Source organism: Callithrix jacchus, chromosome 3 (genome assembly GCF_049354715.1).
Source record: "Callithrix jacchus isolate 240 chromosome 3, calJac240_pri, whole genome shotgun sequence".
Lineage (NCBI taxonomy): Eukaryota > Metazoa > Chordata > Mammalia > Primates > Cebidae > Callithrix > Callithrix jacchus.
In genome coordinates this window covers 7,927,026-7,944,765 of record NC_133504.1, presented here as the reverse complement: position 1 = coordinate 7,944,765, position 17,740 = coordinate 7,927,026, and the positions used below count along the sequence as shown (strand labels likewise).

General features: G+C 40.9%; 1 protein-coding gene across 10 annotated transcripts in view; it reads left to right on the top strand.

Annotated features, from left to right (window-relative positions):
- CDKN2AIP (CDKN2A interacting protein) overlaps nt 1–17,740 on the top strand; it is a 60,824-nt gene that overhangs the window by 588 nt on the left and 42,496 nt on the right. For 3 of the 10 annotated variants that reach the window (XM_054252744.2, XM_078367798.1, XM_078367797.1), the window contains exons 2-4: nt 299–429; nt 849–1,120; nt 4,965–5,028. In XM_054252744.2, the coding sequence (XP_054108719.1) occupies nt 299–429; nt 849–1,120; nt 4,965–4,976 (415 nt within the window). In that variant the 3' untranslated portion in view covers nt 4,977–5,028. Of the gene's footprint in view, nt 1–298; nt 430–848; nt 2,967–4,964; nt 5,029–17,740 lie in introns of those variants that run through there. The other 7 variants (XM_054252742.2, XM_078367796.1, XM_078367800.1 and 4 more) reach the window with 6 other exon arrangements.

Below are 17,740 nucleotides of genomic sequence, written 5' to 3'. Positions count from 1 at the left end.
AGCCGACGGGATTCCCGGACGTCTGTGTGCCCCGCGGCGTGGGGGGCTGCTGGTAGGGTTGCTGGTGTTGGCTGACCGTGCTCTTGGGGACGGGCGCTGGGTTTCAGATGAGTGGGGAGGTACCCTGCCTCCCAGACCCTAGGGCCCTTGTTGATGGGGTTCAGGAATCCCTTCCTGGCGGTTGGTACCCTTTCGAGATTGCAGCCGGGAAATGCAGTTCCTGCGGCCTGTATTTGCACAGCGCAAGTAGTACCTTAGAGAAAGCACGTTGTTAAAGTGACTTTTCCTTCTTTTTCAGATACCCTCAAAAAGTTATGGATAAAATACTTAGTATGGCTGAAGGCATCAAAGTGACAGATGCTCCAACCTATACAACAAGAGACGAACTGGTTGCCAAGGTGAAGAAAAGAGGGATATCGAGTAGCAATGGTTAGCAGATCATAGATGTGAACATACATAGGAGTTTAGAGCATAAGTTTGATGTAATTAGGAATGATTGTTACTAATTTTTTTAACAAGCTAGAATTTTTATAATGTTATTAATAAAGTTGGAACATTAAACCTAAACTATATATCTGTGTCTTTAGGCTTTGAATTTGATAGTTTGCTTTGACTGCTTTAGATTTTGAAGTGTCTACTGTTGTCTGGTGCTGTTAATTTTTCTAAAATTAGACATTCATGATGTTACTCAACACTGTTTTAAGAAGTTAATGACTCGACACTTTTTAAAGAAACGATTAGTCCTGAAATATTTTCACCTTGTGCCTTTATTTTAATGTGTATTTGTCTCATCACCTATTTTGTACAAGGTATTCTTGGTCACATATCTATGTTTTTCTTCTTTTTAGAAGGGGTAGAAGAGCCATCCAAAAAACGAGTTCTAGAAGGAAAAAACAGTTCGGCAGTTGAGCAAGATCACACAAAAACTCCTGCCAAGACAGAACGTGCATCAGCTCAGCAGGAAAACAGTTCAGCGTGTACAGGGTCGGCCGCCAAATCAGAGAGTGGGAACTCAGCTCGGAGCTCTGGCATCTCCAGTGGGAATAGCTCTACAGGTGATGGAGATCGGTCTGTTTCCAGCCAAAGCAGCAGCAGCAGCAGCAGCAGTGTTTCCTCTCAGGTAACAACGGCAGGATCTGGGAAAGCTTCTGAAGCAGAAGCTCCAGATAAACACAGTTCTGCATCATTTGTTTCCTTGCTGAAATCCAGTGTGAATAGTCACATGATTCAATCCACTGATTCTAGACAACAAAGTGGATCACCTAAAAAGAGTGCTTTGGAAAGCTCTTCAGCCCCAGCTTCTCAAAGCAGCTCAGAGATTGAGGTGCCCTTGTTGGGCTCCTCAGGAAGCTCAGAAGTAGAGTTGCCACTATTGTCTTCCAAACCTAGTGTAGAGACAGCTTCAAGTGGGTTAACTTCCAAAACTAGTTCAGAGGCAAGTGTTTCATCATCTGTTTCTAAAAACAGTTCCTCATCAGGCACATCCTTACTGACTCCCAAGAGCAGCTCTTCAACAAATACATCGCTGCTAACTTCCAAAAGCACTTCCCAGGTAGCTGCGTCACTATTAGCTTCCAAGAGCAGCTCCCAGACCAGTGGATCTCTGGTTTCCAAAAGCACTTCCTTAGCAAGTGTGTCCCAGTTGGCTTCTAAGAGTAGTTCTCAGACTAGCACCTCACAGTTGCCTTCTAAAAGTACTTCACAGTCAAGTGAGAGTTCTGTGAAATTCTCTTGCAAGTTAACCAATGAAGATGTGAAACAGAAGCAGCCTTTTTTCAATAGACTGTATAAAACGGTGGCATGGAAGTTGGTGGCTGTCGGGGGCTTTAGTCCCAATGTGAATCATGGAGAGCTCCTAAATGCAGCTATTGAGGCTCTGAAAGCAACACTGGATGTATTTTTTGTCCCACTAAAAGAATTGGCAGATCTGCCTCAAAATAAGAGCTCTCAAGAAAGTATTGTTTGTGAATTGAGGTGCAAGTCTGTGTATTTGGGCACGGGCTGTGGAAAAAGCAAAGAAAATGCAAAAGCAGTTGCATCAAGAGAAGCATTGAAGTTATTTCTCAAGAAAAAGGTGGTGGTAAAAATATGTAAAAGGAAATACAGAGGCAGTGAAATAGAAGATCTAGTACTCCTTGATGAAGAATCAAGGCCTGTAAACTTACCTCCAGCGTTAAAACATCCTCAAGAATTACTGTAATGTGTCCACAGTATCACTGCATACAGTGTCTGGTATTTGAAGAGAAAAACTGACTTTTGTACAGTATAAAACACAGGCTTTCACAAATTTTGTATTGCTTTTTTCCAGTTTTGCAGAAAATTTACATTCTAGTTCTCACACAGTAGAAGTTGTAAATAATGTATGAACGACAGTACACATTACAAGGTATGCATTAATAGCATATCAGTATGCTGTTTTATTTGCTGGGGAAAATACTGTGTTCTATTTTTAATGATACCTTAGGTACGATGTGTAGTTCGGTAGAGTCCTAAAATTTTTGTACTACTTTCAATTTGGTGAAAACCTATTAAGTTGTCTACCATGTTTTCTTTTCTAGCTGAATAAACCACATCAAAGAAAAGGGACCACAGTATTTGAATGTTTGAAAGTCTGTAAAGCTTAAGGTTTTAAAAATGTTGACTGTATTGTTGAACATGTCTGTTAAAAAAATAAAAGAAAAATAGTTGATTCAGACTATTTTTATGAGAAGTTGTAAGCATTTTTTAGAGATAAAGCAGTATAAAGTACTTATTGTTATTTTATTCTGAAGTTGTTTAAAATTCACCATGACTTTGACCGCTGCAGATTCTGTAGGCGGATTAATTTATGTTTTGAGGTGGAATACAATTTACACTTTTTCTTAAAGACATGAATGTGGGTTTCTATATTAAGCATATTTTGTGACTACTATTAACAGATTGATTTGTTTAGATATTAAATGCTTTAAGCTATTTTACCTTTTCAAGAAGTTGTGTTTTTTTTCTCCCCCAAGTCAGAACCAGTTCCTGCAAATAGGCTTCCCATGACTTGTCATGATAAATCAGACAACCAAGTCATTGTGTGGTATACACCTTTATTTATTTTACAGCAGCCCCTGAACCAGAACAGACTCAAAGAGATTCCCTTTAATTTTCAAATCTAGAACTGGATGGTTTTTGTGTTTACAAATCTTGTAGGAGACTGGAAAGAATAGAGAGCCATGTTCAGCCCTCAGTAATGAGCCTATTCAATTGAACTACATTCATTAGTAATGAAGTGGAATTTTGATTTTGTCTTAGGTGATTGATTCTGTCTGTGTTTGTCTGTTGTATATTCTGTTTGTTTTGCTTCTGGCCCCAAGATGTTATTTTTGTGGTTTCTGGCTTTCTAGATTCTATTTTTAGTTCCTGCATAATGAGCAATAATGGTGATACTATACAGAGGACAGGAGTGACCTTTTCTGGGCCAATTGTGTTGGAATAGGAAAATTGAACGTAAGCGCAATTTAAGCATGTAGAAGTTATTCCTATTTTGTATTCTAGGAATAAAAACAAGATACTTTAGTTTTTTATGCTTGAATGAAATAACCAGAGATGTTTTTATTTTACCCTATAACCTTTAAAAGTGATTGATTTTTGAGGATATTTAATTGGATACCGAAGCCCAAATCCCATCTACCGTAAGTGGGTTCCTCTGGTCACTGGACGCAGTAACAGGAATGTGTTGTGACCGTACTTTTAGTTACCTCACTTGCCACAGTCTTGGAATGTGTTTTTGTGGAATAACGATTATCAGAAAAGCAAAAAATTACAAAGAACAAATACATTTATGTAATATAATTAGGTGGTTTGGTGATTTCCTAAATTGGCTTGTTTCAAGTTAGTACAGTGGTTATTGAAAATATTTTATAGTGATCTTTAGTGTGGAGGAAATTGTTTGTGTAAATTTATAGTGATCCTATTTAAAAACCTACAAAAATGCTCTGTGTATAACATTTAAAGAATCCTGATTTAAGAGAAGTGCATATTTTAGAGTTTTTTTTATTGAGAGTGAATCTTGGCTCTGCCTCTTACCAGACATGTAACCTGGGAATTTCACCTTTTAACCTTACTTCATCTGTGGAATAGGACTAATAGCTGTCTCATAGAGCTATGGCAGTCAGATGAGATGATACATTTCAAGTGCCCAGCACGGTGCAAGTATCCCATAGTTTATTGATATATTCTCATTTCCTCGCCACCTTAGGAGGAGCTTTTCTCATTTGGCCTACTTTTCAGATGGAGAAACTAAAGCACACCAAGTAATTTGGTCAAAGAATTCAAGCCCAAGTGTGTTGTATTGCTTATTATCTTTATCACCTCTCTCTATGCTGAAATTTCTGAAAATCCCCCTCAGAACATGGTTTTCTACCAGATTAAGTGATTGTATCTTTGTGAAGCCTCCTTGAAATGGGTCACTTCGGAGTCTTTATTGTTGCTTCTAATACTTGCAGATGTTGAATATTCCCAACTAGTGAATCATCCCATATGGATGCAGTGGAAGTTTGTAAAAGGACCACACACACACAATCCGCACAAACCGCCCCCCCAACCAAAAAAACCAAACACACTTGCCCAAAATAGCGTATAATCAAGTTTAGTGAATAAAGTTGGTTACTGAGATGCAAAATAATGTTTTTTTAGATCAGTGAGGTGAGATAATATTCTTTGACATCAAGATTTTTCTTGAGGCTAAAATCAATTTTTTTTAATGGCAAAATTAGTTGACTTTGAAGAATGGTATTGTCATGAGTTTTTGCCCTAACTTTTTGGAACCTGTCACTGCTGTCACTGGCTAGGATAATTGTCATAGGGATATGTGTAACCTTAAGGCCATTGATGTGTATTATCAAGAGCCTGTTCCAATTTGAATTATGTGTGACAGGGCCGTTGTTTTCACTGCCAAATGCAGCTTTTCTTGGTACACATTTCTCCTTGCTCTTTAGATTTTTGAGTAACAGCAGAGAGAAAGTCACGAAAGCAAGCAGCAGTTGGGAACAGGTCAGTCCTGTAAGTACTGTTACTACTTTGTCCTCAAAAATTGTGCTAAAGTCCTATATTGACCTACTTTCTAGACATGGGCAAATCTAGGCATTGGTTATCCATTCTTGCATTATTTTTAATATTTTCTGTTATTGATGAGTAGATTATTTCACTTTCTACTAGAACAAAATGTTCAAGTTGAGTGAAGTCAAGCCATTTATTGTCCAACTGCTCTTCCCCAAGAAAATTACCTATCACATTTCCTTGGCGTCCCTAAACACAGCTTAGTGTTGCTATCCAGTTAGAACCATTTCTTATTACCAACTTTAATATCTCTCGCCAGTTAGAACCATTTCTTATTACCAACTTTAATATCTCTCGCCAGTTAGAACCATTTCTTATTACCAACTTTAATATCTCTCGCCAGTTAGAACCATTTCTTATTACCAACTTTAATCTCTCTCGATTTTCCTCCTTTAAAAAAAGGAAGGTCATTATCTGAAAATTATTAGTTTTTAAAGTTCTTTTTTTGTTCCTTGGCTCTTCAGCCAGAAAAATAATAGACAAGGCCTCAAACTAAATGGACTTTATGAAGGGAAAAAAGAAAAGTAGTATTAGGCCAGACATGGTAGCTTAGGCCTGTAATCCCAGGACTTGGGGAGAACGAGGTGGGCGGATCACCTGAGGTCAGGAGTTGGAGACCAGCCTGGCCAAAATGGTGAAACGTCATCTCTAATAAAACCACAAAAATTAGCTGGGCGTGGTGGCTCATGCCTGTAATCTCAGCTACTCGGGAGGCTGAAACAGGAGAATTGCTAAACCTGGGAGGTAGAGGTGGCAGTAAGCCGAGATCACGTCACTGCACTCCAGTCTGGGCAATAGAGTGAGACTCCGTGTCAAAAAAAAGTAATACTAAACACAAAGGGCTGGATACAGGACATTCTTTTTAGTAAAAACTAGAAATTTTATATGCTAATGCTTAACAAGAAGCAATCGGAAATACTTGGTGACTGAAACTATTGAATAGAATCAGAATCCTTGGAAGTCTTAGGAAGCAACCAAACTAAACAATACAAACAGTAAATACGCTAAAGACTATCATTGTATTGAAGTGGGACTATTATGTGCAATGTATATAACTTGAATCTGAAGACGAATGTACAAGACGGTGGTTTAGAAGGTTAAGAATCACCTAGTGATTTCCTTATACTGTTTTCAGTGTACCAGGGCTTGGACACTTAAAAATGATGAAACCCAAGTTCTGACCATGTGATCAGTGGTTTTCAAACTTTATTTTAGTCATATTTCTTGAAAGAAAAATGGGGACATTGTATATGTAAAACAAAGGAACTACTTTGGTCAAAAGAGGATGGCCACACCCCACAACTCAGTTATATGTTCGGTTACCCAGGCTGGAGTGTAGTGACTCGCTGCAACCTCCACCTCTGGGTTCAAGCAATTCTCCTGCCTCAGCCTCCCGAGTGGCTGGGATTACGTGCGCACTACCATACCTAGCTAATTTTTGTATTTTTAGTTAAGATGGGGTTTCACCATGTTAGCCAGGCTGGTCTCAAACTCCTGACCTCAGGTGATCCTCCTGCCTCAGCCTCCCAAAGTGTTGGGATTACAGGTGTGAGCCACTGCCCCCAGTTTCTGAGCTACCTCCTTGGACTACGAGCAGATGGGATGCAGCAACTGAGAGGCTTAGTGTAAGCAGCCAGCCTCCTCCAACAGATCCTAGAGTGGATGTGGGTCGAAGCTGCCAGTTCACTACAAAATGGAACTAATTAGTTTTCCAAGTAGTATGCCATATTAAAATTTAGCTGAGTGGGGACTCAGGTCAGGTTTAATTGATTATTACATAAATTAACATTTAAGTAATACTGAAAATAACTTCCTTTTATTTCTTTTTATTGTGAAATACAATTGCAGGAAAAAACCACTATAAAGTCCACACATATAAAGTCCAACAGTTGTTACCCACGTAATCATTATGTAGACCAGAAAATAAAACTCTCAGCACTGCAGGGACTCACATCCAGTGTTAGAAGACCTAAGCCGCGGTGTGGTTCTCATTTGGGGCATTGAATGTGAATGCCAGTGAGACATGCTGTCCCATGATATTTGTTTCCTGTATTCCAGAAAATAGTAAGTGGAATTCACACTTAGAGGAAAATCTGAGAAATGTTATGTTCAACTCTTTAGGAAGCTTTTAAAAAAGTAAACTTTAAAGAAAAATATTATCTGAGTCATTAGAAAACTTTTCTAGACATTCTATTTGTAGAATTCAGGGACAATTTACAGAGGCAGTGAAAGAACCGATGCATCCAGATGTATGATGTGTCTTACGAATGCTGTCTGTTCCTCTTCACCATTTGCATATTATTAAATTTCTATAATAGCTAAGGAAAAAATGATTCTCATGAAATAAAATCTAGCAGAGTTCCTGGGATGCATTTCTAGTGTATCTTACCTGTGTGCGCTGATAGCAGATCATATATACTTAATGCAGGAGTTTATCATGCGTGCTCAGCCTGCAGTCTGGAAACCAGTATGGGGAAGAAATATGTGCACATTTCTGTCTTTAAAACAACATTAAATGTGGTTAACAAGCGAAATAAGATAGGGGTAAAATAAGGATCCTATTTTGAAAATATCCATTCCACTCCCCCGTGATTTGCATTCTCTAGCAGTCCTTCTGACACAGTGGTTCTCATAGGGAAGGGTGTCTAGGAGGTTAAAGAGGCAGGCATTTGAGTCCTGTGGATCCTGAGCTCTGTGACAGTGGTTCCCAACCATTTTGGCACCAGGGACTGGTTTCAGGGAAGACAATTTTTCCACGGACGGTGGGTGGGGGATAGTTTTGGAATGATTCAAGCACGTTACACTGCACATTACACTTATTGTGCACTTTTTTTTTTTTTTTTTGAGACAGAGTCTCGTTCTGTTGTCCAGGCTGGAGTACAGTGGCGCCATCTCAGCTCACTGCAAATTCTGCTTCCCAGATTCAAGCAGTTTCCCTGCCTCAGCCTCCTGAGTAGCTGGAATTACAGGCACAAGCCACCATACCTGGCTAATTTTTGTTTATTTATTAGAGACGGGGTTTTACCATGTTGGGGTCAGGCTGGTCTTGATTGAACTCCTGAATTCACATTACCCACCTGCCTCAGCCTCCCAAGTGTTGGGATTACAGGCTTGAGCCATCGTGCTCAGCCTGTACATTTTATTTCTATTATTATTGTTATGTTGGGGTTCAGGGTGTCCTCAGCTTCCCTGAGAGGATGTTTTTCCAGGTTCTTGGTCTCCTGCCCTCTCAAGAATGAGAGAGGGGACCACAGCACAGTCCTCAGTAAATGCTAGACTCAAAAGTGTTTGTAGAAAGTGATTTATTTAGAGAGAGAGAGAAACCGGAGAAGGAGAGAGAAACAGCTAACTCTCAAACTGAGTGAGAGAATCCAGAAAGATGGAATCCAGGAGAGGAAAGCAGCTTCCACCCTTGAGTGGAAGGGAATAGAGATGGGGTTTAGGAGGGGACGACAGGCTTCCACAAGAGAGTGTGGAAGGGGACTCCAGAGGGGAAATCCAGGAGAGAGAAAGATGGCTTCCACGAAGGGAGTGTTCGTGGAAGGGGACCCAAACATGGAGTCCAAAGGGGTGTGGAAGAAGGGGACTTTTAACCTGGGAGGAACCCCCACCTTCTCTAAGACCCCTGGCCAATGAAAGGAGTTCCTTAGAATTTCCACTGGATGACTGACTTAGTTTCTTCCAGCACCTGTGAAATTTAAACATAAACCGTTAAATCTCCCAGATGGAGAGAGATGGGAGGGGGACATGGCGCTGGGAAGTTCTTGCCCTTAAAACTACGCTCCCTTGTGGACCCAGGAAGAGAACACATTCCCTCATTATGACTTTGTAATATATAATGAAATAATTATACAACTCACCATAATACAGAATCAGCAGGAGCCTTGAGCTTGTTTTCCTGCAACTAAACGGTCCCATCTGAGGGTGATGGGAGACAGTGACAGATCATCAGGCATTAGATTCTCATAAGGAGTGTGCAATCTAGATGCCTTGTTATGTGCAGTTTAGAATAGGGTTTGTGCTCCTGTGAGAATCTCATGCCACCGCTGATATGAGAGGAGGCAGAGCTCAGGCAGTAATGTGAACAAGGAGGAGCAGCAGTAAATACAGATGAAGCTTTGCTCACTCACCTGCCTGGGTGGCCCCGTTCCTAACAGGCCACAGACTGGCACCAGAGGCTTGGGGGTTGGGCCCTGTCCTCCCCCGCTCTCCCCTGCTCTATGGTATAGCATGAATTTTACCTGTGTCAATATTGCAGAGATGGGGATAAAGACAATTTTCATCCAATGAGACTGCTGCTTTTATTCCCGGGCTATAATTAAAGAATGCATCACTTCTTAGGAGGGTCCAAGAGAGCAAAGCAAAAAGGGCTTGAGTAAGAAATAGTGAAAGCATCAGGACCTTAAATACAAAGCCACTGAGCTGTCCACCAGGGGGAGCCATTCTCAGGCAATATAATAGACGTCATTTACTACAATGAGTGGAATCCCTGTGATTGCTGTATATGGTGAACTTTTTTTAAAACCTTACTTTAAAAAGAAATTTGATTCTGTAGTATGGAAAGAGCTGTTAAAGAAAAGAATTTGAAAAAAAATAGTCTAAATGGTCTATGCAGCATTGATAGCACATTAATTCTAATAAACTCTTGGAAGTAGCATATGCTTGTTACACGCTGATGCTGGGGGCACTATTTATACTTGGTCATGAATTACGTTGCCCAACACATTCTTCTACAGGAGGGATTATTTCAAGTTAGTCCTAAAATCAAAGGATGTGAGATAATGGGAGGCTGCTTGGGTTATGTTATGTTTCTTTTGTTTTCTATACCCAAACCTTGGGGGAAATTCAGGAACTAGGCGGATGAACAGTTGTGTTGGCTCAGCCATGGAGTAAAACTTGGGTGTCTGCTTTGTGTTCTCTCTTACAAATAGGTAATGTCCCTTAATTTATCACATCCCTTGTTTCTGAACATTTGGTGTAAATCCACCATCTCTTGCTCAGTTTCATTTTCAACTATTGCTCTTAGCTTTCCCAATATAACATGGCCTGAGCCAAGAACATACTTGAATTCAAAGCTATAGGACCAGAACAAAGGTTGGTTAACTTATCTGTCCCTGAGAGTTGGACAGCATACCTTCGAACCAGCTCAAGTGCCCATCCTGAGCTGGGCACTTTGACTGCCATCCCCAGTGAGACCATATGACCTGGGTGTTGGTGGCTGGGCAGTAGTGGTGGTGGGGAGAGTTTCTCAAAGTTCTTATTGCCTCAGGGATGATTTTCCAGAGGGATTTTTTAATCATTAAAAGAAAAGTGTGCTGGATAGACCAAAATAGCTGTCCCATAGAATGACTCAAGGTGGACAAACAGCCGCTCAACAATGCCGACAACTGTCTTACAGTTGACTTGGTCTCTCTTAGTTCCCTGCTCTAATTTTTTGGTTATCACTCCCTTCCTGGGACAGCTGTTTCCACTAAGATAATCTAATGTTTTGTTTCTTCCAACAGTTAGATAGATGGTCATCACAAATACAGTACGTGCCTCTAAATCTGATGTAATCCATAAAAAGAATAGATTGTTCAATCTCCCTTATTCTATCATTAGCAAAAAATTACTTGTGCTGTCACTCACAGCCAATGGGTGTCACACTGATGAAAATGAACACTGCTGCCTCCAGAGGTGAGAGAGCCAGACTCACAACATTATTAGACAAAGTCTGTCTCAGGAGAGTCTGTAGCAGCGTAACTCCGGTTTTCTTCCACCCTGCAGGAGACATGGTTAAGTATTCTAGCAACACTGTTTTCAGGAGCTGGCTGGAATACTAAACAGGCAGAAACAGACCAGTCTTGAGTGTTAATGATGCTCATGGCATGCTAGCACCTCCTAAGTGAGCACAGGGTGCCTGTCCTAACATCAGGCATAGTCACTCATGTCCTCCAAAATCCCAGAAGCCTAGGAGCCTGCAGAGCCCTGAGGTATATAGAGCAGGCAGTCCTATATTCTTCTAACCTATGGGTCACATCATACGCCAACAACGTCAGTCTGAAAATTGGGGCCAAACATTACTTCATGAATTAAAAACAACACAGCAGCAACTTAAAACAGCAATCAGTCCTACGAAGCAAGAGCTTAAAGCAGAAGTGCGGTGGCTCAGGGAAGGAAAGAAAGCGCAACAGGAATACATAAAACATAGGCTGGAGCAACTCAGGAACTGAGAGGAAGAAGTCAAGTCAGCGTAGAATTGACAACGAGATGGTAAGAAGCACCAGCAGAAAAGATGCTGCTGGCGACACAGGAGCAGGGAGTAGAAAGCGTAAAAGTGGATCCAAGGAAATGTCAATATGGGATTTTAAGGTCAGAGTGAAAATAGAGGAGATGAACAGCATAACTGGAGTCTCAAGAAGGTTGAAATGTATTTAATGATATTTCCTTTTTTTTTTTTTAGACAGAGTTTCGCTCTTGTTGCCCAGGCTGGAGTGCAATGGCACGATCTTGGCTCACTGCAACCTCCAGCTCCTGGGTTTGAGCAATTCTCCTGCCTCAGCCTCCCGAGTAGCTGGGATTATAGGCATGTGCCACCACGCCCAGCTAATTTTGTATTTTTCGTAGAGATGGGGTTTCTCTATGTTGATCAGGCTGGTTTCGAACTCCCAACCTCCGGTGATCTGCCCACCTCAACCTCCCAAAATGCTGGGATTACATGCATGAGCCACTGCGCCCGGCCAAAAAAATTGTATAAAAAAAAAAAAAAAAAGGAGGATCAACATACTGCAAGAGCGTGCCATATTCCAGGGAAAACTGGCCTAAAATACTATATATTCATGTATATATATGAATATTTATATATGCATGCCATCACACCAGCTCTATATATTTACATATAACTTAATAAAGTGATTGGACTTCACAGATTTTTAGAAGGGATCCTTTGGGTGTCGGGGCAAAAAGATCAAGCCGTGTATAAGAAAAAACTCTGGGTAACCTCAAACTTCATAGCAACACGAAGCACCAGAAGACACTACGAAAAAAATGTGAAGAAGAATTTTATATCCAAGCAAACAATGATTCCAATACAGACACAATTTTTAACACCCAAGAACTCAAGGGTATTGTCCCATGAACTCTGCATAAGGAAGGAAGTTTTAGCCAGCAGAAGCAAAGGGATGGGAAGCAATCATTGACTCTGTTCAACAGTATAACCAAGATGAAAGCAAACTCAGGGACTAAAGTGACAGAAAGTCAATATCATGTTTTCTGATAATGTAGAAATGATATAATTAATAAAAGTTGCAGCAGAAAAGAAAGGTAGAAATACGTGTGCAAATTTACTCATCTTTCACAGATGGGGTCAGCATTTACCATTCAATGCTGGCAAGTCAAAGACGTTTTAGGTTTTTAAAAAACACACTGAAAGGTAGATACTGAGAAAGACAATCAACTACATTTGGGAATAGTATGATATGGTTTGGATGTTTGGCCTCTCCCAATGTCATGTTGAAATGTGACCCCCGGTCTTAGAAGTGGGGCCTGAGTTCACATGAGATCTGGTTGTTTAAAAGTGTGACACTGCCCCCTCTCGCTCTTGTCCCCTCTCTCACCATGTGACACACTGACTCCTTTTCACCTTCGGCCATGATAGCAAGCCACCTGAGGCCTCCCCCGAAGCAGGTGCCAGCACCATGCTTCCTGTGCAGCCTGCAGAACCAGGAGCCAATTAAACCCATTCTTTCCTTTTCCTTTCTTTCCTCTTTCTCTCTTTCTTTTTTTTCAGGCGGACTTGCTCTGTTGCCCAGGCTGGAGTGCAGTGGTGCCATCTCAGCTCACTGCAACCCTGTCTCTCAGGTTCAAGCGATTCTCCTGCCTCAGCCTCTGAGTAGCTGGGATTACAGGAGCCCACCATCACACCTAGCTAATTTTTGTATTTTTAGTTGAGATGGGGTTTCATCATGTTGGCCAGACTGGTCTCAAACTCCTGATCTCAGGTCATGTGCCCACCTCGGTCTCCCAAAGTGCTGGGATTACAGGCATGAGCCACTATGCCCAGCCTTAAACCTCTTTTCTTTATAAATTATCCAGCCTCATGTATTCCTTTATCACAAATGCAAGAATAAATAAACGGATACTATCTAAAGAAGTGAGAGATTAAAGGCACAGTATAAAGTCACATTTATAAGAGTAACCTCTGGGAGGAAAAACCCAAATCTTACTACCTATCAAAAGAAAAACACACACACACAGCATAGAAAATAGGTCATACGCTTTTGAAAGATGTGAAAAGAGAAAGCACAAAATAAAGTAATAGGACAGTATCAACATCAAACATATGTGGCTCATCAAAAGTATAAATCAATACACTTACATATACAGAAAACTATTTTCAGATTGAATCACAAAGAAAAATACAACTTTATGCTGCATTCAGGGAACACAAAAGTCTGCAAAAAAAGTCTGAAAATAAAAGGATAAGCAAAAACTTATCAATGAGTGAAAAGTATTAAAAGAGGTAACGTGTCGAGTGCTTACGACATTGCCTTGCCCCTAACACGTAGTATTAAAATATTGACCAGAAATAGGCAAACCACCCAAAGAGAAGCAGGAGTTGAGCTCTCACTATCAGACAAGGTTGAGTTCAGATCCAAAGAATCAAAGTGGCGCTTCATAATGGCAAAGGACATAATTCCCAATACGCATCTAATAGCTATAACAGTTAAGCGTCAAAGAGTAGAGCATGAACTTTCAACATTCGTAAGGAAAAATTCTAAGAGATAGCAGAAAAACAGACATCAGTGCACTGATGACTTTCAGTCGCCTCTCAAGGTCCATGACACATCAACTGGACAAAAATTAAGGCCACGGAGGAGCTAGATAATGTAGTTAATGAAACACATCTCAGATATCCAGATATATATCCAATGTTGATTGCTGAAAAAGGGCAACAGTCTGTTTTTACAACCGCTCATGGAACATTCATAAAAATGATATACTGTATAGACAACAATCTCAATCACAATGCAGTGAAATCAGGAAGTAATAACATCACCCCAAACAAAAACTATCTGCCATCTGGAAACTTTAAAATACAGTTCTGGAATTAAAGAAGAAATCAAAGTAGAAACTGCAAGATCTTTAGCAAATAAAATAATAGAAAATATTACATGTTTGAATGTATGGGGTATGAAGCTTAGCTACAGAGTCAACGTAAATAAGGGAAAATATAAACTAGAAGATAAAAAATGTAAGGAAAGCAGAAGAAAGAAATTAATAATGACAAAATCAGAAGTTGATGAAGTAGAACAATTTTTTAAATGCATAGAACTGGAAAATAAATTCAAAATCTTATTTTAAACAATAATATAGGCTAGGTGCAGTGTCTGATACCTGTAATCCCAGCACTTTGGGAGGCTGAGGTGGGTGGATTGCCTGAGCCCAGGAGTTCAAGACCAGCTTGGGCAACATGGTGAGATCCTGTCTCTACAAAATGCATTTTAAGAAATTAGCTGCCGGGCTTGGTGGCTCATGCCTGTAATCCCAGCATTTTGGGAGGGCGAGGCAGGTGGATCACAAGGTCAGGAGTTCGAGACCAAACTGGCTATTATGATGAAACCTGATCTCTACTAAAATACAAAAATCGGCAGGGCATGGTAGTGTGCACCAGTAATCCCAGCTACTGGGGAAACTGAAGCAGGAGAATGGCTTGAATCCAGGAGGCAGAGGTTGCAGTGAGCCGAGATCGTGTCACTGCACTCCAGTCTGGGTGACAGAGCAAGACTCTGTCTCAAAAAAAAGAAAAAAGAAAAAGGAAAGCGAAATTAGCTGGACATGGTGGCACATGCCTGTAGTCCCAGCTATTCAGGAGGCTGAAGCAGGGGAATTACTTGAGCCTGGGAGGTTGAGGCTACAGTGAGCTATGATTGCTCCACCCTACTCCAGCCTGGGTAACAGAGCCAGACAAACCAAAACAAAAAAACAATAAAATGGACAAGCCATTGCCTAACCTAATGAAGGAGAAAAACAAGTATGCAAATAAGAATTTATTGAGGCCAGGCATGGTGGCCCACGCATGTAATCCCAGCACTTCGGGAGGACCAGGTGGGCAGGTCACCTGAGGTCAGGAGTTTGAGATCAGCATGTCTATCATGGTGAAACCCTGTCTCTACTGAAAATATGAAAAATTAGTTGGGCGTGGTGGTGCATGCCTGTAGTTCCAGCTCCTCAGGAGGCTGAGGCAGGAGAATCTCTTGAACCTGGGTGGCGGAGGTTGCAGTGAGCTGAGATTACTCCACTACACTCCAGCCTGGGTGACAGAGCAAGACTCCATCTCCAAAAAAGAAACTTATTGATAAGAGGAAAATAACCACAAATACAGAGGAAATCTCATATAAAAATGAATAAAATTGTTTTCTAGAAAAGTATCATTTACCATAATTGATTTATTTTTTTGCCTCCCTCTGTTGCCCAGGCTGGAGTTCAGTGGTACCGTCTCAGCTCACTGCAACCTCCGCTTTCTGGGTTCAGGTGATTCTCCTGCTTTAGCCACCGAAGCAGCAGGGATTATAGGCATGTGCTACTATGCCTGGCTAATTTTTGTATTTTTAGTAGAGTCAGGGTTTTGCCATGTTGTCCAGGCTGGTCTCGAACTCCTGACCTCAAGTGATCCACCAGCCTTGGCCTTCCAAAGTGCTGGGATTATAGTGTGAACCACCGCGCTGGGCCCATAATCGATTTAGAAGAGAAAAAAATTTAAACAGGTCAATTACAGCAAAAGAAATAGGAAATTGTTAAAAAAAAAAAAAGAACCCCTCAAATTTCAGCAGTTACAGAGGAATTCTGTAAAACATTTAAAGACAACTCCAATATCTTATTTTAATTTCTCCAGAGGATATAAAAAGAGATAACATTTCCAGTGTTTTGTTAATGAACCAAGTATATAACTTATATGAATGCCACAAAGACTGCACAAAGAACACCCTAACCCATAGAATTGGTTATAAATATCAATGTAAAGATTCTAGATGAAATACTAACGAAGAAACTCCAGCAGCACATTAAAAGAATAAATACATCATGACCCAGTGGAGTTCTTAGATTGCTAGCATGGCCCAATATTAGGAAATCTATTTCTACAGAAATATTATTATTAATGGGTATAAGAAGAAAAATTATATACAGATATGTATCATTAATGATGGAGATACGCTCTGAGAAATGTGTTAGGCAATTCTGTCATTGTGCAGACATCACAGCATGTACTTACACACACCGAGATGGGTAGGGCCTTCTACACACCTAGGACATATGGCATGCCTGTAGGTATGGCCTACTCCTCCTAGACTACAAAGCTGTGTGACGTGTTGCTGTGCTGAATACTGTCACCAACAGTAATACAACGGTAAGTATTTGTATATCTAAACATAGCTGAACATAGAAAAGGTGCAGTAGAAATGTGATACAGAAGCCTGCACAGGGCACTCAGTGTGAAGGGAGCCTGCAGGGCTGGACGTGGCTCTGGGTGGGTCTGTGAGTGAGTGGGGAGTGACTGTGAAGGCTGGGACATTGCTGTTTGCTGCTACAGACTTTATAAACACTGGACACTTAGGCTACATTTATAAAAAATAATTTTTCTTTCTTCAATAATAAATGAACCTCAGGCTACTGTAACTTACTTTACAAAGCTTAATTTTTTAGACTCTTTAAATAAGAGCTTAAAACATAAAAACACTGCATAGCTGTGGAAAAGTATATGCTTATTCTATAAGCTTTTTCATGTTTTTAAAAATTTTCTTTTTTTACTCTTTAAGTATTTTTTTGGTTAAAAACTAAGACAAATGCACATATTAGCCTAGGCCTATATGGGACCAGAATGATCAGTATCTCTGTCTTTCACTCCTTCATCTTGTCATCTCCTGTAATAACGTGGCTTCTTCCGGAGTAACTCCTCAAGGACCTGCCTGAGGCTATTTCACAGAGTTTTTTTTTTAAGACCTCGTCTTGCTCTGTTGCCCAGGCTGGAGTGTAGTGGTGTGATCTCAGCTTACAGCAACCTCCACCTCCTGGGTTCAAGTGATTCGTCTGCCTCAGCCTTCCAAGTAGCTGGGACTACAGGCACACACCACCACACCCAGCTAATTTTTGTATTTTTAATAGAGATGGGGTTTCGCCATGTTGGCCAGGTTGATCTTGAACTTCTGACTGAAGGTGATCCACCCGCCTTGGCCTCCCCAAGTGCTAGGATTACAGGCATGACCCATGCAAAGCAGGAGCTCTCTAAAATAACAATGAAAACTATAGGATAGTAAATATATAAGCCAGCAACAGCCCTTTATTATCAAGCCCTTTTTTATGTGCTATACTTTTAGACGAGCGGCAGCTCAGCAGGTTTCTTTACAGCCACATCTTCACAAACGTGAGGGCTGCGTTGCACTAACACACTGTGACGGCTACGACGTGAGGACCACGTTGCACTAACACACTGTGACGGCTACGACGTGAGGGCTGCGTTGCACTAACACACTGTGACGGCTACAACGTGAGGACCGCGTTGCACTAACACACTGTGACGGCTGCGACGTGAAGGCTGCGTTGCACTAACACACTGTGACGGCTGCGACGTGAAGGCTGCGTTGCACTAACACACTGTGACGGCTACGACGTGAGGACC